The sequence below is a fragment of the Seriola lalandi genome, unplaced genomic scaffold, assembly GCF_002814215.2.
Source record: "Seriola lalandi dorsalis isolate HSWRI2012SDOR001 ecotype SW California unplaced genomic scaffold, Sedor1 jcf7180002054893, whole genome shotgun sequence".
NCBI lineage: Eukaryota > Metazoa > Chordata > Actinopteri > Carangiformes > Carangidae > Seriola > Seriola lalandi.
Genome location: NW_019525445.1, coordinates 1,184,580 through 1,209,283, shown reverse-complemented (window position 1 = coordinate 1,209,283; position 24,704 = coordinate 1,184,580). Strand labels below are relative to the sequence as shown.

The 24,704-nt window shown below is 40.9% G+C and overlaps 1 protein-coding gene across 2 annotated transcripts in view; it reads right to left on the bottom strand.

The window, feature by feature from the left end:
- The window catches only part of LOC111672094 (glucocorticoid receptor), a 68,623-nt gene extending 44,309 nt beyond the window's left edge, over nucleotides 1–24,314 (bottom strand). For both annotated transcript variants that reach the window (XM_087180161.1, XM_087180162.1), the window contains exons 1-2: nucleotides 24,138–24,314; nucleotides 21,750–23,017 (exon numbers count right to left, since the gene is read on the bottom strand). In XM_087180161.1, the coding sequence (XP_087036287.1) occupies nucleotides 21,750–23,017; nucleotides 24,138–24,146 (1,277 nt within the window). In that variant the 5' untranslated portion in view covers nucleotides 24,147–24,314. The remainder of the gene's footprint in view (nucleotides 1–21,749; nucleotides 23,018–24,137) is intronic.
- Between the last annotated feature and the right edge of the window lie 390 nt (nucleotides 24,315–24,704).

Genomic DNA, 24,704 nt, shown 5'->3' with positions numbered 1-24,704 from the left:
TCCTACACTTACTGAGAACATTAAAAGTTATTTTTCCACATTACAAATTACAGCTTAGTCCAACAGTTACAGGATACAGAAACAACATGCTGCGCTTCAATTTTATTGGTGTGAAACAGACCAGATGTACTTTCTTCAGGTAGTTTCTGGATCCTGCCTTGTTTAAAGCTGCTAAACTATCAGCTGCATTTTGGCTAATTCACACGCTAAAGCATAAAATAGAGCTAATTAACATAAAACAACAACCGTATAGCACTTCCAAGGCTCAGCACAAAAAAGATGAGGCAATATGCTAGAAAATATCTTCAAAATTCAAAAGCTGCTCCTTGTTCTACAGCATGAGGTATTCGAAAGTGGAGTCGCCGCTCTCAGTCTGTGCTAACAACAAACACAGAAAATTAGTAAGTCCTGCTTAACAGATAAGCGCCATAGACAGTAAAATATGAATAAATGTAGGCTGTTTGCTGACTTAGTAAAATTAACATCACAACAAATTTGACATCACGTGCTAGCTTGTCGCTAAAGTGAGACAGTAGTAATCCCAAAATTGTTCAGGTGTTTGGTATAAGACACTGTAGCCAACTATGATGTCATGTATGTACCTTTCAAAATTAATTAATCATTGTTAATACCATTATGCACCGCATACCCTGGAGAAATGTTTGGAAGGCAAGTATGTATTAAAGTATTAAAATATGAAAATGCAGGCAATGGCCAAGCCTAAACTATAGTATAATCACATTATCCAAGTAATTCCTGTGTTTCTTCAATGATGAACATTTGGCAGTAAAATTAATTTTGCACAGTGAGGAAAAAATATTTCTGGCCCCAGCAGCGCCTCCCTCTGTAGGTACTGCACTGTAGTCGTTCATAATGTAAACAGCTGTCTGATTTCACACCTCCACCAGTAGCACCAAATTCTTCTTATTTTTATTGGTTCAATGCCAACTTCATCTGAAAGTGCGCGAGATTTCAGAATAACAGTGATAACATTGACCCTGGAGATCAGCGCCAAAGCAACGGCACTGACTGACTAGCATGACTAAGCCTCTAGGCGCAGTGAAGCTGCCTCACTCCCAGTGTTGCTTTTTCACACCGGCATCAGCCTGCAGACATACACAAGTCTGTGAGCAAGGTAGTCCTTCCTGTTAATGCCCACCAGCTTCTGACCAAGTCACTCAGATCAGGCTCTACACCATATTTCAAGCATCCATCCAACTGTGTGATGTTGCAGTGGGGGACTTTAGAGGGGAAGAGGAAAGCAGACAGAGATTTAATGTCTTGCTCAAAGGTGTGATAAATGACTGTTGCCTACAAATACTGAGGGGTTAAGCTTGGAGAATATTATATATGTACTACTACTATATGTAAATGTATATTTAATGATGTACCTGGGACTTCATAAATCCAACTTTATTCGCACAAATAAAAAATGACCTTTAGCTGTAACATTCACAACCAGCCTTCAAAGTAAATGGCTTCCACTGACAACTTGTTTTTGATTTTCAGAAAATGAAACTAACAACATTTTACCCAGTAATAAGATGTTACTTGGTAAAATCAATCAGAATAGAGCCGACCGAAGGCTAATGAATTCTGGCAAACACCATTTGCCATTTCGGTGCAAGAGGGAGGAAGAGGAGGGAGAGGAAAGAGTGATGAAACAGCGCTAAGAGATAGAGAGAAAAGAGAGGAGAGCAGAGAGCATACTGGGGAGAAAGGGAGAGAGTGTCAGCTTTAATGAATGCATAAAAGGTTGATATACCAGCAAGGAGGGAGATGTGGAGAACAGCAGACATTAGAACGAGGGCCTCAGGCTGTCGAGGCAGAGGTGAGCACACAGAGCAGGCAAGGCATTGATCATGCAAGACACAAAACAGCAAAGTCCAAACGCGTAAAAGTGAAACACACCCGCGGAGGTCTGATTAGTATGATTCATGTTTTCTAGGTGCAGTGAAGCACTTTGAGATGCATCTCACCTACGAAAGCTGACGCACAAAGTTTATTATTATCTTTTTTATCACATCAACGACAGCCGAGGAGGTCTGATCATGTCACCCAGGGATGTAGAGAGTTAATCATTCATGTTAATCAAGCAAAAAAGTCAATCAGTGTTGGTGACAACTTTTCAGGGTGTGCTGCTTTTTTTTTTTTTTTTTTTTGCTTCATATCATTGAGCATTGAATATCTTTAGGTTGTGGAGAAGACAATGTGTGTGAAGACATAAATTCATTTTTTTGTACGTCTGCTACAGCAGTCTTCCAAAACACTAAATTATTGAATCCAACTTCCCCATGTTCAAATGTCAACAATCAATAGATTTTGAACTGCTCCTCCTGGAATTCTAGGGCTTTCTATTTGCTCTTATTTGAACTTTTTTTTTTTTTTTTAACTGTTTGCAAGAGATCACCCGAGAATGTGCGCCATATTTCCTCTGTGCATGAAAGATGTGAGAAGAAATAGGTGACCTAAATGCGGCAAATAGGAAGCTTGTCAGGAATTTCAGCGAGAGCAGCCCTGGTTCGGAGCTTCAGAACAATAACAAAGTTAGAGCGGTCTCTCAAACAACATGAAAGCACAGTACAAATAGGAAGCTTGTCAGGAATTTCAGCGAGAGCAGCCCTGGTTCGGAGCTTCAGAACAATAACAAAGTTAGAGCGGTCTCTCAAACAACATGAAAGCACAGTACACAAACAAAGCTGAGCCTTGCACAGACTGGCTTTGGCCAACATTCAGCAAGTCTGATAAAAAAAAAAGAAAAAAAAAAGAAAAAAAAAAGAAACGGTACAGTAGTTTCAGAGAACAGCAAACAAACTGGAATTGCAAGAGGGGAGAAAAAGATAAAGAAAAAGAACGAGTTAGAGTGTGAGAAAGACCAGAAAGGATGACATGAAAAAAGAGTGAGAAAGAGGGAAGAGTGAGAGAAAGCATCATGCAGAAAGAAGCCCAGACGGATATAAAGTGAGACTGTGGCCCAGCTGGACTATGGCCCATTTACAGTAGAGCTTGTCGAGCTCCTCCTTCTTTTCCTCCTCTCTCAGACAGTCACAGAAGGAACAAGGAGGAATGTTCCTCAACAGAGCCAGAAAAACAGGCGGCACAGTTTTTGTTTCTGAACCATGTGAAAAATGCCTAAATGGCAAAATAGAGATTAGCGCTTCCTCTTCTGTCGCTCAAAACACCAGCACCGGCCGTTCCCTGCAGTTAGTTACAACAGTAATGTGGGCTGTATACTTGGGGGCCTGCACGTCTGAGCTTTGCCGGTCAACAACAAGCATGAGTAATGGCAGCTGCAACGGCTGCAGACGATGAAATAATACTAAAGAAGCAGAGTCATGTTACTTCAGTGATATGGACAGGGTTCTGTTTTGCAGGGTCTGTAAACTTTGTAAAAACTATACCACATTTCCCACACATCGGCTCCTTCCCCCCCCCCCCCCAACCCCTTGCTTCACTCTTGTCACACTCATTTTTTGGCCACACACCTGTCTGAGTTGCACGCACTGCACCGAGTAGTTCTCTGTGTGCACCCTCCCAGCTAGCTAGATCTGTAAATTGTTGGTACAAAAAATAACCTGGGTTATCTAAAGTGAATGACTGCCAGCCTACACACATGGTCACATGCCACGCCACCCAACATCACCAAGTAAATTCTCAACCTGTGTGCACCGCTAAGCTTTCTCCTGCACCTCAAATAAAAACAATGCAATGGGAACAGGAGTGTGTCCCTGCTCGGTCCTGTCCCAATTCCAAAACCACAACTAAACAGCAGCAAACTCTAGCTACCTAATTGTCTAATGTCACCACATATAACAAGACAGATTATTGTTGTTATAGTTGTTGTTTGTTGATACTGCAAATATCCAGCATATAATTTTAATAAAGAAAACAAATCATGTATCATGTTTTGTCTTGCATTCATGCAAACAGAAAAAAAAAAAAAAAAAAAATCAATTAAAAATCAAGAATCATCCATAACACATCTAAACTGTCTGACTCTAATGCAATAATTCATGCTATGGTGTTATATAATTTTAAAGCACTGGTTCAGTTTTCAGCAAATTAAGCCCCCTATCATTGTTTAATTTACCATAGTGGGGCTCTAGGCAGCTGACCGTACTGCAACCATTCTGTTTTTCAAGCCACATTAGAGAGGAAATGAAAACTGCATGGTTTAAATGAGAAACAAATGGCTTAGTTAGCAGTTCTCTTAACTTTCAAAGAATAGTGTTAGAACTGATAAGAGATAAATGCATTGAATAAGACAAATATTAACCCAAATAATTACATTTTAAATAATTATAACTAAGCCAGTGTGGTCATTACATGGATATTATCATATCATTTAATACAAATGGGGAACATGGTTCTCATTTTTATTGTAAATATTTCTTGAGTCAGTGTAATGTATAGTAGGAAAAAATTAATATAACAAAAGTTAGCAAAGCAGATAGTTTCCTGTTCCTGACAAAATTAAGAGTCATGCATGATTCAGTGTTCTTGGGTTTTCTTAGTTGCAGAGGAACAGACCGACTACAGCTTGATCTCAGTTAGATAAACAGCTGTAGGCCCTGCTCTGGACTCTGCTTTAATTTTAAAAAAACACACACACATCGACTTATAAGAGTGTGAAAAACAGGAGCAGTTGTGTGTGTGATTGGATAATGTGTGCATGACAGCTACAGGGAAAGGTTTTGTCCAGCTATAAAATGACACTATAATTAATAATTAAGTCTTATTTTGCTATATTTTTATGTCATTTTGCACTTGGTTAATTCAGCTTCCAGCACATTCATCAACATTAGTCAACAACCTCAACTTAGCTACACTCCCCTGTTGTCCTAGGATCAAAGACCCCCTGCTGGCTAAGTACTCATGAGGAGGCAAACTTGTAACTGCCAATCCCTGACATGTACACAGCGGTTACTGTACTTACGGCCCAAGCCTCAATGTACATTTGGATAAAAATATTAATGGCATGTGATGGATGCATAAAAGAATAATCCAATCATGCATGTTTATTTGTGATGGATGTACCACTTTGTGCTAAAAAGGGCCACCCATGACTCCAAGCAGCTAAATCATGGCTTTGTGTGGTGTGTTAAAAGGTATGCATGACAGGCCGACAGCTAACCTCCAAAAATGAGCTGCTCCAGTCTGCTTGAGTACAGCTTTGAAAGATGTTACATAATACTGCTGGCTGGCTCCCAAGCATGAGCAAAAGGACATGAAAAACCAGATATGGAGGAGCTGTAAATTGCCCATGACTAAATTCTTAGAAAACACTTCCAACCAATCAGTAAGTAAGGCAGGATGCCATTTTTTTTTTTTTTTCAGTATCCAGAAAACCGGGAGCCTATAGTGACAGGAGCTTTCTGTAAATGTGTTTCAAGCATCATACAGATGTCACACACACTTTTATATCTGAATGCGTCTTAACATATTTGTTCCAGTTGTCGCTTTCTGCTACAACTGCCCACAAGGAAATGATGACAGACCTATGCCTAAGTTCAGGGAGCTGCTGCAACAGTTAGCTGAGGTCCAGCTGTATACAAACAAGCTGCTGGTTCGGAATTAGAATCACGCTAGAGCAGTGCACTTTTGCAGCACATATTGACATGCAGGGTATAACTGCAAAATGGCCTCTGAGAATTCAAGTTCAAGAAAGGCCACACTCTTGTTAACACTGTGGAAGCTATTTCTGCAAGGCAATATGACCAGATTGTGGCTTCAGCTGCCAGCTGTCAAAATAGCCTGGTTTATGCACATCAAGCTTCCGCTAAATTGCTCCTGAAGGATGAAAAAATGAGGCATTTCCAGTCAAATAATGTCACATCAAACAACACATGTAGCTTTCACTCTAAATGATTGAGGGAATAGCCACCGTTCTATTTGTTTTCCACTGTAGCTTGGCGAGAATGAGGTCCAGCTATGGGCTATTCAGGAAAGCGGCGCGAGTCTAGCTGCTGGATGCCTGATATGTGCCAGGGTTTCACAACGCGAGGCAGTGCAGGGTTGCAGTCCAAATCAGGATACTCTTCTCTAAAGAGACAGACAGCAACTGACAGAAGAAGAGAAAAAGAAAGAGCGAGCTGATGCTGCTGTTGAGCCGTAATGGAATCATCATTTACATTTCTGTGCCTGCGGAACTGAGACCACTATTCAAAGCTGAGTCTGAGTTCAGAGCTGGTGACCGATTTAGCTGGTGGAGTGTTGACCGAGGCGATGCGTGGTTTTTCCTGTTACAGTGGTCTAGCACCACTTCAAAGCAGCTCGAGATATATTTACCTTCATTTAAATCATTCACGGAGCACCCTCTTCTTCGTCACTACGGTCTGTTTGTCAGAGCACAGTTGTGCCCATAATTTTCATATTATACATGAGTAAATTAAAAAACATATCGACAAGAAGCTTAGGCTATTATTGCAACTCAATTCACTGACAGTATCTGACCCAAAAATCCAATTTTTAGTTGTGTCCCACTTAAAAGTCCTCCACAATACAACTTTCCCTCACACAGACTCACTCTCTTTTCCTTATCACATACAATAAAGGAAAGAAAACAAAGAGGGCGGGGACTGTAAATGGTCCATACCTTAGTGCTGCAGTAAATGTCAAGTGGCTGATTTATTGCTGGTAATCAGTGAACCTGTTCAGCATGTTTGACAGATATAAAATGTGTGGTGGAAGAAAAAAATCCTACGGTTCTCACTGCCTCTTGCAGAGAATCAAACTCACCACTACTTTACTGAAGACAAGTAGCCTGATAAGGGCAAGGGCATGGGTAATAATCCCTACAGTGGCCTGTGAGAAATGGAGGATCTCTTGTGCAACATCTGGGCTTAGCAGAAAAACACAGAGAGAGAGAGAGAGAGAGAGAGAGAGAGAGAGAGAGAGAGAGAGAGAGAGAGAAAGAGAGATACCTGAAGAGGCAAAAGAGACATTTAGACAGGGGCCTAAGCCAGACATCAAAGAAGGAAGAGAGTCTGGAGGAAAAGGAAGAGGGTAAGATGTGTGGGTGGGTGTTGGTTATATAGCTCGGCACTTTTGTTAATCATTCTGTGTTTGAGAACTAAATACGTGTTCTTTAGTCGAGGGTGGAGTGGTGGATGTGGTATGTATGTATGAATGTATGTGACTTTTACACAAAGGGCCTGAATCCAAAAATGATCTGTCAACAACTTTGAGCAGAAGCAGAATGTTGGGTTTTTCTTAGAGCTACACAGTCTTTGAGCTAGGACCAGAAAAATCATCAACAATGAATTCACCCATAATTCTTTTTCAGTTCATAGATAATATCCAGCTTGTAAAATGTCAAAAATAATGACAAAAAACCCACCTCACATTAATAGAGCCATATCTTGAAATTGTGCATTTTTTCTGACAACCATTAGCCACACTAGCACCTCAGAAGGGCTGTACTTAGGCACAGAGGTGCCTAATGTCAGCATGCTAACATGCTAACATGCCAGTGTCAACCTGTTGACCTGCAGCAGCGATAATGTTGTCACCATTCTGATTTGGCGAATGACAGAGCACTGCTGGTTATTACAATCCATCCTGACAGTGAAGTGAATGCCCCCGTACCAACGTTCATGTCAATCTATCCAATAGTTGACAAGTTTTTTCACTCAAAACCACATATGTCAACATATTGTTGGCAGTTCGGATTCACTGTCTGGGACTCATGTTTGTGCCAATCCATCCAGTAGATGTTGACATGTTTCAGTCTGGACCAAAACGGTGGACCTGCTAAAGCAATCCCTAGATCCCAACTTAAGTTACTAATTTTACAATTGTTATCATTTATTTATTACTATATTGTTCCATATATTGTTTTGAGCAATACTATCACTGTCACCTTTAAAATGCAACTGCGGAAGCAGTTTGAAATGAATTTCTTTTTCCTGCCCAAACATAAGGCAACACAGACCTGTGGGAGCCACTTTAATAAGGGGACGTGGACATTTCAGTTTTGTTCTGTCATTTAAAAGAAGCTGAGCTCCAAAGCAGAAGCTCTGCCAGAATAATTTCAAAGCTGCACAGTGTCCGTAATGGTGTATCTCGCTGTCTGGAATGTGTTTGTCTTGTTCATTAATTAATGGCAGAAAATCACATATTACAGTGAGAAAAACAGCTCTGACCTCAGCTAGACTGTGAGCAGTAGCAGGGGTAACCCTAAACCTAACAACAACTTAAAAGAGGCACAAGCTTTGGAAGCCACTGGTGTTTTCCCCACATTTGAATTTTGGCCAACTTATGTCAATAAATAAGCAATAAATATAACATGGCTGGCACGTTGCTTCTTCCACCACACAGGTCTATTTCCAACATTGTTTTGGCAGGACAGAAATTGGCACATCGAAAGTCACAGCAACGCATTATCATCTCAAGCTAAAGCGCCTTTTAAAATAGTAGTCTGGCCTTAGCACTAGCTGAGCTGAAAATAGACAAGCTCCAGACACAGAGGGGCTTCTATTTTAAAGAATGACAGAATGGTGGCTGAGAGGTGGGTCAGTATTCCCATACAAATATGAATCAATCCATGTAGCAAGAAGGACCAGAGTGAGTTGGCTTCAGTCACTGCAGGGACTGAAAAGTTCTTTAAAGAAAAGAAAATCTTTTGGCAGTTATTACATCAGTTTATGAAATTGCCCAGAACAAGACTGAGGTAAAGGAAAGAGAAGGAGAGACAAATAAAACAGACGCAGAAAGAACAAGGGTCAAAGCACACATCTAACACACTATCAACCCTGCAGCCAACCCCATGTGTCCTGCACAGACACCAATCAGTGATAAACAGTCACCAACCAGCCTGTCAACCAGCTGCTTTGCTTAGTCAGTCTACGTCTTAAACAGAGTCTACATCCATTCTGGTGTTGATATCAATGCAGACTGGAGCAGCATAACTCCACCCATCTAGACTAATAGAATATTTTTCCCCATCTCAAACTTTAGGCTAATAGTGGTCTGAGATCCCTTCTTTTACAAAAAAGGAGTTTCTGTTATTTTATTTCTGGACTTTCATCGTCTCTCAAGAGCTGAGATCAAATTTGCTCAAACTCACATTTAATCTGCCCAGTTCTTTAAATCGTGTGGCATGGTTTTACTACTTTATGTCATTTCTTTCATTGCCGTTAAGCTGCAGGATCGAGTGGACGCTGTGATCCACATTCACTGGAGGAGCATGATGCATTAAAAGCCGGGGGGGGGGGGGTTGAGTGAGACACTGCTTTCACAGCAAACCACAACTTCTCAAGTGCTTCCCAGTATTGACTTTGGAAAAACTAAACTGTAGCCTAGATGTCGGTCACAACCAGGGTTACACTTTGAACAAGCTGGCTCACTGCCTTTAAAGCAATGGCCCGGGCAAGGCCGTCTAGTTTAATATATAAACTCCTTGTGATGACAAATTCATGCTGTCCTAATACCAGAGGCTTGACTCAGATTTTACCGACTTAAACTACTGGAAAAAAAAAGATCAATGTACATTTCCCCTGCCATTCAACTGAGAGGGGGGCAGCCCTATAGCACTTGTTGAATGTTACTTCTTACTTAGGAAAGTCTTTACAAAGTTTTAAAGGAAATAAAAAGTCTATTATATGAAATATACTGTAACTACTGACAGTTTACTATCCGGTCACCAACTTAACAGATCCTGCTACCAGGTTATTATTGGAGTGTATTTGAATTTTCTGGATAGAGCCTGATTTAAGTGCACAGCAGTAGCTCAGCAAACATACAACAAGAAGTGGGTCAACTAGGAGTATAAAGGCCAGACCCGCACTGAATCTCATTAATGGTGTTTTGACCGAGGCAAAATGAGGCCATTATCAAGTTTTTCCTCGAACTGGCTGGAAAGGATCTTAAGATTACACAAGGTGTAAGTCTGAAATAGCAACTTCGGGGGATGAATGTTTGCCTCCACATGTACAGTAACCTTGGTCAGGTAAATCATTGATCGGCCTAAGGCACAAGGTCCTGCGCGTTGTCTGGTGACAACCTATGACATAGCCAGCTGTACTCATGCAGCAACCAGGGCTGCAAATGCATGCTGACCGTTTTTTATTTATTTATTTTTTTCTGTGTGTGTAGATATCGTAGGTGCGTATTTGATCGACAGAAATTTGATCCAGAAAATAAAATAAATTCCAATTCATTCTAACACAAAATCAAATTAAACATGGTATTGTCTAAGCAATTTTTATTTAGCTCAATCTGGCGGTGTGACAATCCATCTACTTTCACATTATTAGCAATCACATCCGAAAAAGTCTTCAAGGAAAACATTTTACACTAGCCTGACAAAACTCTTAGAAGCAGCTCAGCAACAAGCTAAACAAATAACATATGAATAGCTCCTAGAAATCAGTAATTGATAACAAGTAATCAGCAATTAGGTAACAACTTGTCGGGGCTTTGGCATATGACATGTGTTCTTCTGGGCTCCAGCAGATGTTCTGCAATTAACACTGTATGTTGTATAAATACCAAACTTAACATGGTGTTGAAAGTGTCTTCAATTCTTGCCGCTTTGAAGCGTGAAAGATCACTTTCATCTTACAGACAAAGACTCTGTACAGACGAAGACTTGGAATTTTACACTCTTTCTAACCCCGTCTGAAAAAAAAAAAAAGGCATTGAGGATATATTTATTGTATTCCACCTGGCAGGCTAATCTGCACTTCACCAACAGCTCTAAACTCACATGAATGATCTCCAGGATCCAAAAGACGGCCGGAGAGTGATATTTTACTTTAGCTATAATTAAACAAACCCACGGCAAATCAAAAGGCACTCAGCTCTGAGGCTGGAGGGATTCATCAAGTTGCTCACACTTCAACAGGCTGGATGCTCACTGCCAGAGGGGCGTGAACCTGTGGCCTCCTGCGGACAGTCTCCCAGGTTACTCTGCTACCAATCCGACACAGACGGTGTCAGGTGAAGGGAATACTCCTCTTATGTCTTGAAAACTAACCGATTGCGGTGAGTAGTGAGTCACCAACTCTGGCTGGATTCTTTACCGCATGTCATTCTACTCTCTATTCATGCATTTCCTGTCAATCTGTCAAATAAAGACACAAAAATGCCCCAAAAATTACCTAAAAAAAGATCATTTAAATCCATCAAGTCCTCCAACCTGAACAAGCTTATACAGGAGGCTGTTTGTCTCTTCTTGACACCATAGGAGCATCTACTGAAACAACGCCCGTACCACGCCGTCATCCTTATGGTTACAATCCTAAACACCTGCGTGTCCCAGCAGGCGGGCTACCAGACCTCTGTTGTCATGGTTACAATTATAAACACACGGGTTAAGCTCATTTAACTGTCGCAATTTGGTTAGGTTTAGGCACAAAAACTACACGGTCGGGTTTAGGAAAAGATCTGGGTTTGGGTTGAAATAAGTACTTCCTGAAGGTTAGAGGCCCTCCGTCGTTAGGGTTACGGTGGTTAAAAGAAAGACCACTGACTGACAGTTTCACATGGGAAACAAACAGTGGTCTCCTGCATCAGAGTCATGTTTGTTCGACCCATACATTCACCCTAACCCTCTCTACCTAAGGCAGCCTTTGTCGCTTTTTATACTATCTGACTTGCTCCTGTCGTAATTACTAGAAATAATTACACTAGAGATCGCCTAACAATAAAACATAACTATGGGTCGTAAGAAGCTGCTGGCACAGGCGACCTGTGGGTTCGTTTTTCACAGGGAGGACAGTCTCATAAAATGAGCTATGCTTCTTAAGTAGCACTGAAAAAATCTATTGTGCAATCAAACAGATAATTTCAGCATGATTAAAATCACTGATAATTGCATTCATGGACTTTATTAGCTCGATTTACACAGAGGTTAAAAAATTAAAAATAAATCACACATTAGTCCACTTCTGTTTGTGGGGAAGATTAACAGATGAACTAACAGTGATCCTTAAACCTTGGCAATAAAACCCAGTCACACCCAGACTACTTTTCCTTTAGTCCAATCAGGACCGTCCAGAAGGCAAGGGACATGTGTATTCCTTCTATGGATTAAGGGCATTCCCCTCCTTGCTGACTCGGGAAGAAGGGATTAAACATCTGTGTTACAGATGAGAGACAGACAGGGAAGAAGCGACGACGACCCACATTCAGGCAGACAGGCTGCAGGACGCAAACAAGCCAGCAGTAAAGAGTATAGAAAAGGGAATGGCACAGTGCCCAAGTGCTCTCAGGGTTTTTACAGTGACAGGTCATCACTGGAAAGCAGCAAAGACAGGAAATTCCACCAACTTGATTTGTCGATCAGAACACAAGCCGCAACACGTCAGAGAATTTACAGGACTTGTAGTAAAACACAACACAGTCCTGTTATAATGTTTGTGTTCCTGCCAGACTTTTCGATTTCTCTCTGCACCAGCGTCATAAAGACAAACCTCCTGAATGTTTTTGCGCCTGTTGTCTGAATCAATTCAAACGGCGCAGATAATGAAACTCATTCATCTCGCAAGGCGAGAAACGACAGAGCGATGGTGGAAGGGTAAAAGATTGTGACCCAAACCGCGGCAGGAATGTGGGATGATACACTTTTGATGCAAAACATTACATTTACGTTAGATTTTCATTGTGAAAAAACAAGGGATTTGTTTTCATCCAACTTTACACACAAAATTACAAAAAAGTTGTGATTTCTATTCTTTTTTTTTTAAAGCGTTGCTTTGATTACTTATTAAAGCTGCAAAATTATAGAGATAAAAGTATTTATTTTTTTGTTTATTTCACATTTTGTTTGAAGGGACCAGATTCAACTAAAAACTGAATAAACCACTGTCAGAGGCAGATACCTGCAGCATATTACAGCTGAGGCTGATGTGAGAAGACATTATTACACAGCTAACATCAACCTTTAGGGAAAAAGAGGTGCTGTATCACATTGACAAGCCATATGTTTAATGAGTGAGCGAGGCAATTGTTTTATGCCATGATCTAGTTAACTGATCTGATCCTGAGAGACGGATTAGGATCGCCCTGTTTCAGCCTCTGAACCTGAAAAAAAAAAAAAAAAAAGTATGTCTCCATTGATTAAGCTGGTGACAGATTAAAGGAAATAAACCAATAAATGGTTGGAGAAACATAACAAATGCAGATGTTTTCAGACAGACAGAGCTGAATTGTTTGAGGGCTATGAAAATGATGTGAGTCATATGATATGGCATTTGCAGTCAACCGCGCGCTCAACCCAACTGAACACCTGAGGGAGATTTTGGAGCAACATGTTACCACCAGCATTATCACTATAACCTGCACTGAAGCTGCCAGGCTCTGCTGCTTATTCCTCTTTAAATTGTTACCCAAACATATGCTCAAACTTTTGGGGTGGAGAAGCATTTTTATTTATTTTTTTATTTTATTTCTGGTGGGGCTGGGGGCGTAGCTGACCACCTCCACTAACCAGTTTACTCAGGAAAACCATGGCATGTGTCAAACTGCTTTTAACCTTCTACATGTTCTTTTTTGTTTGTTTGTTTGTTTGTTTGTTTGTTTGTTTGTTTACCCCAAGCACCATGTTTCCAAGATTTGGTACACTGTCACACGGCTTCAGTAACATACTGTTGATGAAAGCTAACACTTGCAACACAGAGAACACAAAGCAAAAGACACACAAAGTTGTATAGATGTGCAAACCAGCCTCATCTTCTGAGCAAAGTACCTTATACTAAAAAAAAACAAAAAAAAAACAATAATAGTAATTTTAAATTACATTTAAATTTTTAATCCAGAGTGGTACAGGGGACAGAAGGGGCAGCAGTTGGAGCCACTTTAGCCACCAGACTCCACACTTCCTGTTTCCTGACTGAGTTGTTGCCAAACATAATAACCTCATTTCTCTGTTTATGAAGCACAGTGAGTTGTTGCTATATTTATGCTCACCCCTGTCATATCACAGAACTTTTATATATATATATATATATATATATATATGAATGTAGCTGAGGAAGCATTAGCCGAAAAGGCACTGCCATTATCATCTTCACGTTGTCAGTTTCAGGTCCTACTGCTGCGAGCTGAGCTAGGTTACGCTGCTAAGTAAGCCATCAAACGACAGAGGGGGAGGGGAGTTATACCATATGCACAAATATGCACTGCCAGGAACTTTCAAGCATATTACTGAAGGCCATCACATAATTCACCACACAAGGATATGTTAAGAAAGAATCCCGTTTGAGTTACCCAACAAGGCCCTCACACTCAATTCTGAGTATTGTTAGTCTAAAGCAAGACATTCCTCCCAGCTAGCTGTGCTGACCATACACAGTCATCACATGATGTGCAACCAGGCATTTGTGACTGTATGTGTTTGTCTGCTCCTAATGCACAGTATGTGGCCATTAGGTTCATACATTACGTAAAAAACAAATGTGAGGAACATAACAGTGGGAACTGTGTGGGAACATAACAGATCCCCTCAGTGGCAAATCAATAGCAAAACGAAATATGAAATTATATGAAGTTTAAAAAAAAAAAAAAAAACACTACTAAGTATTATGCCATTCACAAAAATGCTGCAGGACAGTTTACATACATTGTTCGCATCTTGTTATGAATAAGGAACAATGTCTCACAAAGTCAAGAAGTTTAAGTTGCACCAGTTCTGAATGTGGGTTTTTTTTTTTTCCTATCAGACCATATATGATAACACGTCTGATCAAAGATGACAATGGAGCAAACTTAAAAAGCTCTAGAAAAAAAAAGGCTAGTGACTAAGACTAATATACTGTATAGTGCTGAAACAATTAACTGATTAATCAATTAGCCAAATGACACAAAAAGGTCAAAATGAAAAAAAAAAAAACTACAACACTTTAAATAGAGTTTAATCATTCAAGTCATTTTTTCAAGCAAAAGTATTAAACATCTGCTGCTTCCAATTTCTCAAATTTAAGGATTTGCTACTGTTTTATATGAATTTTTATCATTATAAATTAAATATGTTTGTATTTTTGGACTGTTAGTCAGACAAAGACATTTAAAAATGTCACCTTGAGCTCTGGCAAGCTGTACACAGATATTTGTGACTAATTTCTAACATTTTGTAGACTAAACGATTAATCAATAAATCACAAAAAAATAATTGACAGTAAATAATTAATTGATAATAAAAATAGTCATCAATTGGAGGCCTAGTCTGGTCCGGTGCACAGACCGGTCAAAATAATGTAAGTTAAACCTGGTATGAGTGTGTTGTGTGGCTGTCTTTACAGGTGGTGGATGTACTGAAAAACATCATGAATAAAAGAAATTCCCTTTGAATAGATGGCACAGTTGAGCAGCCACAGTAAATGAATATTAAGTAACAGGATAATTGCACTACAAACAGCCACTCCAGAATTTAAAAGAGTCGATTCAACACCTTTCTAAAAAGCTTTGTAAAAATAGTACTTTCTGTGGGGTTATTATAGGCCTAATATTGTTGGTTCTATTTTCCCGTGTATTTCTTCTGTCTTGCAAAAAGAGGTTTAATCCATCATGTGACCTGTTACATAGGCCTCGGATATGTTCGCAACAGCTAACACCAGCGTAAACAAGCCCTCAGCCACTAGAGCAGCCTTAAAAACAGCTTGGCTGCTAAGAGGCCTAGACCTCCTTTGGTTCTCTGCACTGCAGTGACCCTAACCAAAGCCTACTTCAAAGACTCAGTACAGTAGGCTCCAAAGAGAGGGGGGGGGGGGTTAAGTAAGGCAGAGGGAAGAAGAGTTACAAGATAGAGTGAACGAAATAGCATCTTGCTGAGAAATGCATCTTGGCTGATGATCAGAGCTGATACGTCTGCTCTGGGTTCAGGCTGCATGTATCAAGCCCCTTTCAGGGAAGAGCACCAATACGGGATCGGCTTGATCTTTCAGTGCAACAACGAGTTAAACAAGCTGGAGACACTGTGTTTGAATGTCTGCCTTTGCACAAATCTTTAAGGGTATCCAGTAACAGCATTATGGTACATCTCCACACATTGTAATACAAGGAATCAAGGAGCATGTCCACACAGTCAACAACACTGCCTGGATGTTTGTGTCCCGTGAACGTTTAAGGCCTGTCTGGCAAGTCCTGCAAACAAAGACTGCATCAGCACCTGCAAATGATGAGGGATGGGGGGGGGGGTACACTAGAAAGTGGTAATTAAACTGTGAGATGCAGCGAAATGCAGCCTTGCATTGCAGCAAAGGTTATCAGTAAGCCTATTAAGCAACAGCAACTCAAACAAACAATGTGGATTGAGGTTGGCATAATCTTAGAGATTACAAATCCAGGAAACTGAGTCAACAGACGTGAGTCTGACCTAGTTTAGTTTCAGGTTTGTTTCATCGACCTTTTGCCTCGGGTAGCTGTTGTGAAATAACTGCGGGTCACTTACAGCAGGACATGATCCCTATATGCAGTTTATAAAATGTATATGCATGGCACGTTAAAGACGGAGATTTATCCAATGTTGTGAGAATGTTGACATGAAATTCAAGCAAAAGGAATTTGTTAAAATCAAGTCAATATTACAATATTCATTCAAATTTTGTTTTGACCCTGATATATAGTAGAGATGGGCATTTTCAGGTTCAAGTTCTCTCATTACCTTATGAACAAGTGCTCGATTACTCGCAAATTATTTAGTATTATTTCTATTTTTATTCATTTATTTTTTTAACCATAAAAAAAGAAATACAGGAGGTCCTTGTCCAACTGGAAACACAAGTGGAACCAATGTTAAGCTTGTGTTTCCAGTCGGACATGGACCTCCCCAACCAAGCCTGCTGTGTGTCTGTCTGAGAACATGATATGCAAGTTTATCGCCACATGTCTTGCACTGCGTGTTATTGTCGTTTATTTTATCAAAGTATTTCCAGTCATCACTTTTCCTGGTCACGGCTGCCATGGTGCACGTAACGCCAACTGAGATGAACTACTGGAGCCAAAAACAACACGTGCGCAGGTGCGTGAGTAGTGAAACGCTACTCGAATAACGACGTCAACAACTCGAGTACTCGAGCTCTCACACCCATCCCTAATACATAGCACAACATAGTACTCACAAGCCAAATCCCATCATATAAATAATCACTTTGATGTTCAGTGTTCCATTGTTATTCATCACATCCAACATAACATTCACTCATTTTGATAGATTCTGGTTATGATGAAATTATTCATCTGAACAGCAGAGTTGTGTAAAATAATTACATGATATGATCAACCCAATGTAAAGTTAAAGCCAGTTAATGATAATGCTGAGCTATAACCTAGCTCTTCCACAAAATGATTGTGTTCACAAATGCCAAACGTAAGTGACAGATTATTTTAATTATTTCATTTCGATTCAGTTAAACAGTTTAGCTTTAGGGCGTTTTCACTTCAGTAAATTTGTACCACACAGCTAGAAACTAAATCCTGCAACAGAGTCGCAACTTCCAGCAACAACAAAAGATGATATCTCTGTTACCTACAGTTCCCACAAGCATCAGCATGTAAAAAAATGCAACTGTAATACATGAAGTCGGGCAGGCAACCGGAGCACTGCCCTGAGACCAAGCTTTGAGTGTGGCTGAGGGGGGAATTATAAGGCCTTATTCTGCAGCTTCCATCCAAGAGGAAGACCAGACCGGCTTTAGATTGCAGCAGGTTCTTCCTCTTTATGCTTGTTTTACTCAAACGATAAATATCTCCCCTTGCAATAAAGCATATGCGCATTGACTTTAGAATATTGCATGCTGTGCGTCATTGCAGAACCTGTTGTGGCCTCTTTCGTTTTTGTTTTTTTTCCACTACTACTAATATTAACATTAAAGTGTCCTAAGATGCCCCCGTCAGCATTAGGTTAGGCTCTGAATGAGTAGATAGTCGACTGCACCCGTGGGAACAAACCACAGACAGGTAAATAACCGCAAAGTTGGCATATGCTGAAAAGCTTTATGGAGAAGAAGACAGCTTGAGGCATGATGAGTATCAGCAAACTAAAGACTGGCAGCATGCAGTAGCAAAAAATATTAATTTGGAATTAAATGCAGATTTTAACACATCCAAACGTGAAGCATGCGTCTGTGTGTGTGTGTGTGTGTGTGTGTGTGTGTGTGATGTCTTCGTGTGCACAGCTTTCGCATGCCTCTGTGAAATATGCAGAGCTCACGGGGGCCTATCAGGGGTGAATATAGGTGAGAAGAAAAAAGTGGCTGACTAACAGTCTAAGGAGAGAGAGGCAACGGCACACACCAGGGCAGATCTGTACACGTGGCCGACGAGCCTCTCTGTGCGTACACACTCACACTCACACACAAACACACACACACACACACACACACACACACACACACACACACACACACACACACACAGGCTCTGTCTTGCTATCCACGGCTCTGCCTTGGCACACACTGACGCATGTAGCACAGCAGCAGAGAAGAGTTTGCATCAGCTTTTCAACCCCGCTTTACAGTCAGCACGACCCAGAATATTTTATGATGAGATTTTAAACTTTTTAAAAGACGAAAAGATTAACATGTGTAACATAAAGAAAGAAATCTTCTATGATTAAACGTTATCTACTGCGTGCAGAAAATATTCACTTCCATATGTAAAAATGATGAAATAAGGCACGAGTAAGTAACTGTATGTCTACTTAATGAAAGGGGGAATCATGCTGCTTCAAGAATTTTTAAGAGCGTATCAAGGGCCCCACTTCACCCTGAGCATGAAGCATCGACATTTGTCTTTTTGATTATGGGTTATATAACGAGAGGCTTGAGCTGAGCAACATGATTGAGCCAAATTGTGTTGCAACTGTGCTGAAAATTCCCATAGCACATCTAGGTGGGCTCGATGATACAAAGTGCAGTACATGGAGTCGGTTGCTATGCTAACTCGTGTGGCAACCAGGAAGCCAGTCATTTTTCATTGTTACTCTGCGATAAACTCAAATGCAACATCACTGCAACAAAGTACTACAATTGGCACCTTATAATATAGTGCACAGCACACTGTGTCAGAGACCTGGAGGATTCATCACAATGCTTTATTTATTTCCAATGATATGGTTTGTTATGTTGTATTGAATTCTGAGTATTGTGTACAGCCCCTGTGCATTTCCCTTATGTAATTATCTGCACTGGAACCCATGCATGTACACGTGTAAAAGAACAACAGCCGTGGCTATGAATATCACAGTCCGCACCGGAAGATACAGACTAATTATTGTCATGCAGAGATGAGACAATCTGGATTAGTCCATCAAAAATTAATCAGCAACTACTTTGTTAATCAGTTAATTGTTGAGGTTACTTTTCAAGCAAAAACACTTTCTTGTTCCAATTGTGAGGTTTCCTGCTTTTCTTCTTTGAATGTTAGTCAAACAAAACAAAACAAGTAATCTGAAAATGGCATGGAATTCATGGACATAGGACATTTTATAGACTGATTCATTAATTGTCAATGAATAGAATCATTAGTTGCCCCCAATGTATAATAATAATTCGATTTTATTTTGAAAACTAACGTCCAAACTCTTAATATGAAATCTTATTATGATGTCATCGTCAAGTAATCTAATCTTGTGGGATTCTTAAATCTTAAATGTGATGCAATAATTTGTGTATTATAATAAAATCAATAGGATTGAGAAATGAGAATACTTAATTGTGGCTTAACTACACTCCACTGTTCAAGTCCTTTTGTTAATGTCATTTGTTTGTATGTGAAGTTGTTTGCACTGTAAGGATTTCTGCATTGCACTGTTTAGGCCTTGCAGAGCATCGGCGCCGTGCTTCAGAGGAACACATGAAAACACACCACTCCATTCTGGTGCAACGAGCATCAACATACCAGGAAGTAGCTTGGCTACGACAGCAGTATGGCTCAGATTATTGGCATTACAAAACTGGGATTTTTAAAAACAACACTAATTGCAATTTAATGAAATTAGCAAGTTGTAAAACACTTTTTCACTCAATTAAAAAAAGAGAGAAAAAAGGACATTTCATGAAGGGAGCAACAACTTAGGCTGCTATCTGTGAATTTTTACAAGCTTTGTCACCAGTGTTTGTGGAATTAAAGTCTACTGTCTGATATATGCATAGAAAAGGTTTTAAAATAAACAGCGACTAAAGGAGATAAGGGTTGAACCATAACAAAGAGACTTGTCCACAGTTTAAATTGGTTAGCAGCACAACAACCCAGGAGCCTATCAGTGTGACAGCAGAGAGATAACAGTAGCTGACACCCATGTTCATCTTTGACTTGTTTACAAAGCAGCCTGAGCCAAACACCTCAATGGCTTCCTTTCAGAAGTACAGTACTGCCTCACTATATTACCCTACATTTATCATACACCATCTTGGGATCTGCTCAATCAGGCCATGTTCACAAAGAAGCTCACAAAAAACAGAAAAATGATATCTCTCTTTTGACGCTGCACTCACGGCCAGTGCAGTTATCAGGTAGTGCTTCCAAGCTGAAGTGAGGCAGGGCCCACCAGACACCTCTCATTCTCACTGCCCTGCACACGTGCGACTTCCTCACAGGACTCATTTCCCCTATAATCAAACATGACCACACTGCATCCTCCAGAAATGCATACATCATGTTTTCTCAATGAATCATTTCCTGCTGGATATCACATTTACGCAACTCTGTGATATCTTTACAACTAGCACCATGTTACGGCCCAATTTTGGGAACACGGACCAATTACGGTAAGTTGTAGTGTACTAGAACAAATTTCACAATTTTGCCAGAAAATTACAGATTTTCAAAATAAACTGTGGAATCGTCCTCGGCTGTGTCCTTTTTCATATAAAATGGTAACTCTTCAAAAAAACTCATCCCCTTCCTCTCACAAAAAAAAAAAAATTTTTCATTTGTGCCAAATGTGATGTGATGTGAATGAATTGGAGCAATGTGTGTGTGTCCTGCTGCAGCGGAGTGTGCCTATTGGAGGCGATAAGCGCCAGATGCCTTCCCCTTAGGGATGCAAGCAATCCCTCCAAAAAAGAAAAAAAAAAGAAAACTAATTGTCGAGGACAAACATACAACACCACCTGAGCACCATCTTTTTTGGCTCACTGACATGATGTTTCTGATTTCACACTGGAAGACCCATTTCCCAAATGCACACCCTGATACATCACTCTGAACTTGATTCGATTACAAGGGCAGTGCAAAAAAGAAAAAAAAAAAAACATTTTATTTTAAAAAGAAAATCATTTGGATTTTCTATCTTATGAACGCCACATTTTTAACCAATTTGCAACTCACTTTTACATATTACAGTAAATATCATTTGTCACCTCTTCAAAAAGGTTAGCAGTGTTTCTAATTTTATAAAATAGCGAGGTTACATTACACCTATTCATAGAATTCATTTCCTGCTACTAAGTGAATGCAGGGTTGTAACCTCTAATGGTTTTTATCCTGACTTTCAGATTTTTTTTTTCTTTTTTTTTTTTCAGAAAAGGTGCCAAAGATAATGAAAAAAAAAAGACAGGTTACTGAGTCTTGATCAGAGTTAGTACTAAGAAACTTATCACAGCTGAAACTACAGTACAGTATGAATCATCATCCACTGTCTTTCCCTCGCACCGAAACTTTTACATATTTTAACATTTTTTAACACCCTCTTTGCACTCAAATACAAGGTCAAGAAAACCACGAACGAAAGCACCAAAACTTGCCACAAAATCTGCCACAAAGACAAAAGTAAACAGAGCAGGATAAGGTAATTTGAGGCGACATACCTGGAGAAGCTGACAGAAAAAGGTGCCAAGGCTGTGGCGGAGGAGAGCCCATCATCGGCCCTCTGTATCCCCGATGACTCTCCATACCTGTTGCCCCTGGCCCAGCTCTCCCCCATTGGAAGTAGGTTTGAGTACATGCCAAAAGGCTTCTGGTCTTGTAGGCCCACTGTGGAGGACGGGCTGGCTTTGATGTGGAAGCCAGCTCCTGCGCTGACTCCCATGGGTGAGGTCAAGGGGCCTCCGTGGAGAGAGCTCATGCCACTCTGGAGACACTGCGACTGGCAGAAGCCAGCGCCGTCCTGCTTCTCCTGTTTGACCACACCCGGAGTACGGATGTGGGTGAAAGAGTCGTCGGGATCTTTCTCTTCCTTGATCATGACAGTGGAGAGAAGTGATGGCGGCTGCTGATGTTGATGGTGAAGCGGATGTTGCTGGTGCTGTAGTAGGTGGTGATGCTGCTGCTGCTGCTGATGATGGTGTGTGGGGTGCTGCTGGTCCGTGCCGTTCACATTGGTACAGTTTCCTCCGTTACCCACCAGAGACTTTGTTTCCTTGAGTAAGCCACCTTCAGGACCGCCACCACCGCTGCTGACATGTAGGATGTTATCCAAGTGTGCCACTTCTGAATCCAACTCAAAATCACTGATTTCTGGCAACGAACTAGGAAGGTCCAGGTCTTGCCAAATCTCAGTATCCTCAAGCAGGCGACTGCTGCTGCCATCCAAATCACAAGGACCAGCGCCCGTATGTCCGCCGTAAGTTCCCAAGTCCTTCTCCAGAGAAAAACTCCCCTCCTGCTTGATGTGCTGGGGGAAAAGGTCGGGCAGAGGTAGGTTGCCCAGGACGGAGCTGTCTGAGGTGCTGATGACAGAGGTGGACGTCCTGCTCAGATCGGAAATACTCTGGTTCAGCAACGGCACATTGTCCTCCATGTTAAACATACCAATATCCTGATGTTGCTGTTGTTGTCGTTTCTGCATTCTGATCATTTTACCCTCCTTTGTGTCGGACCCCTCACACAGGGCATGACGCTGAGGGGACTCAAAGAGGCCTCCGAACTCCCCCTGCTCTTTGGTTCCAGCCCTGCCATTTGGGGCCACCGTGGGCTGGGGCAGAGACCCAGAGCCGGGCAGGTGCATCGCAGACTGGAGCAGTGAACCAGCTGTGTCACCTGTATCTCCGCTTACTGTGACTCCTGTCTCCCCAAATGTCAGGCTGTCGTCTCGATTACCATTGCGCTTCAGTCCACCCTGATCCATTTCTTTATCCTGACAGGACAGTGAGGGTGAGTTTTAGGAGGGCACAACACACACACACACACACACACAAAACCACACAGTGAGAGTGAGAGAGAGAGAGAGAGTGAGAGAAAGAGGAGACAAGGTTAGCCTATAAAAACAAGAGCTGATGGATATAATGACACACGCAGCTATTCCAGAGGAAGAAGTTATAATGCTCATTGGAATATAGATCTTTAACAGGAATAGGTGTATGGAACATCTGCATTAAAAATACGTTATGGAGCAGTTTAACAGCACTGTCAGTTCAAGGCTCCCGTCTTCTACTATGCCTCTGCCTACACTCTTCTCTTATTTATTTTCCTTTTTCAAGAAATGACAGCAGCCAAATCAAACAGGCCGTCTCCTGCTGCACACTGGCAGCAACAATACGGAACAGGCACAAATGGCACAAACCAAGGTGAGTGAAAAAAAGAGGAGACCATGGCCTTTTCATAAGATACATCACTGTAATGTTCATGTTATTTCTTTGAACTGTGCCCTTGCCTCAAGGGTCAAGAGGTCCAAGACATGCTCAGGTATAACACGTGTTAGAGGCAATGAAACTGAACAGCAAACATATGTGCAACAACAACACATCTGTTGAAAGAGATTACCCCACTATGGGCCTCTGGGCATTTTTTACAGTCACCACTGACTTTCGATCTCCATTTGTAAGAAAGAGCAAGTTATCAATTCAGTCAAAACTCTATTTAAAAAAATGAAATATATATAAAAAATGTTTAAAAAGAGGTTAAATTAGATTCTTTTTAAGTGTAAGAAAATAAAATGCAACCTATGCAAATGAAAGTTCTTTGCATGTAAGGGCTCTACAGTTCAACCATTTATCTGGTGATCATTAACAATGATAGCTGTCATATCTTGAGGGGCAGAAATGAACTATCAAAGCAAGCTGCGGTAAAAATTTCTGTTTCAAAAAGCATTGCCATTGAATAACAATTACAAAAGGCCCACATCCTTTTTTTTTATGCAAATCGTCGATCAGTTCTTTGACTCAAGCAGGGGGCTTGACATTCTTCCTAGAAGACATGACTCTTTATGGATAGATAGAGTGTGTGGAGCTACATGGGCAGCTCTTTACTGCACTTACTTTGCGCATCTACTGCTGCACTTTGGTGCTTATAATATAGTCCAAGAACTTTTTCGTTTGGAAAATTATTTGTCATTTTCATTACAGTCCTGGGGGAAAAATTAGAAAGACATTTGTTTTGGTTATAGGTTTCACCACTTTCCCCGCCCACATTGTAGTGTAACAGGCTACTGCATTTAGAGTAGGCTATATAGTAGCCTACACCCCCCCCCCTTCCCTCCCACACACACACACACACACACGGACACATACACTTGGTGGCAGATGCATTTAAGAGGAAGTAATGGGGGTCATCGGCATGTTAAAGTTGTAAAACTTTGGGGTTTCCATACTGTACTTTTACTACTGAACGGCACAACACAACATTACAGCATTAGTGCAACCTGTTGGCGGTGATGGGAAATGCGCGGATCACACGCCTACAGCCGGAGGGGCTGATAAGCAGCCGCCCCGTGGAAGTTTGTGCAACATTTTCTCTGTGTTACACAAAAATTAAACGGTTCCTGCGAGCGCTGCTGGTGATACTGTCAGCGTGTCACACGGTGCAAGGGCTGCGAGTGCGCCTTC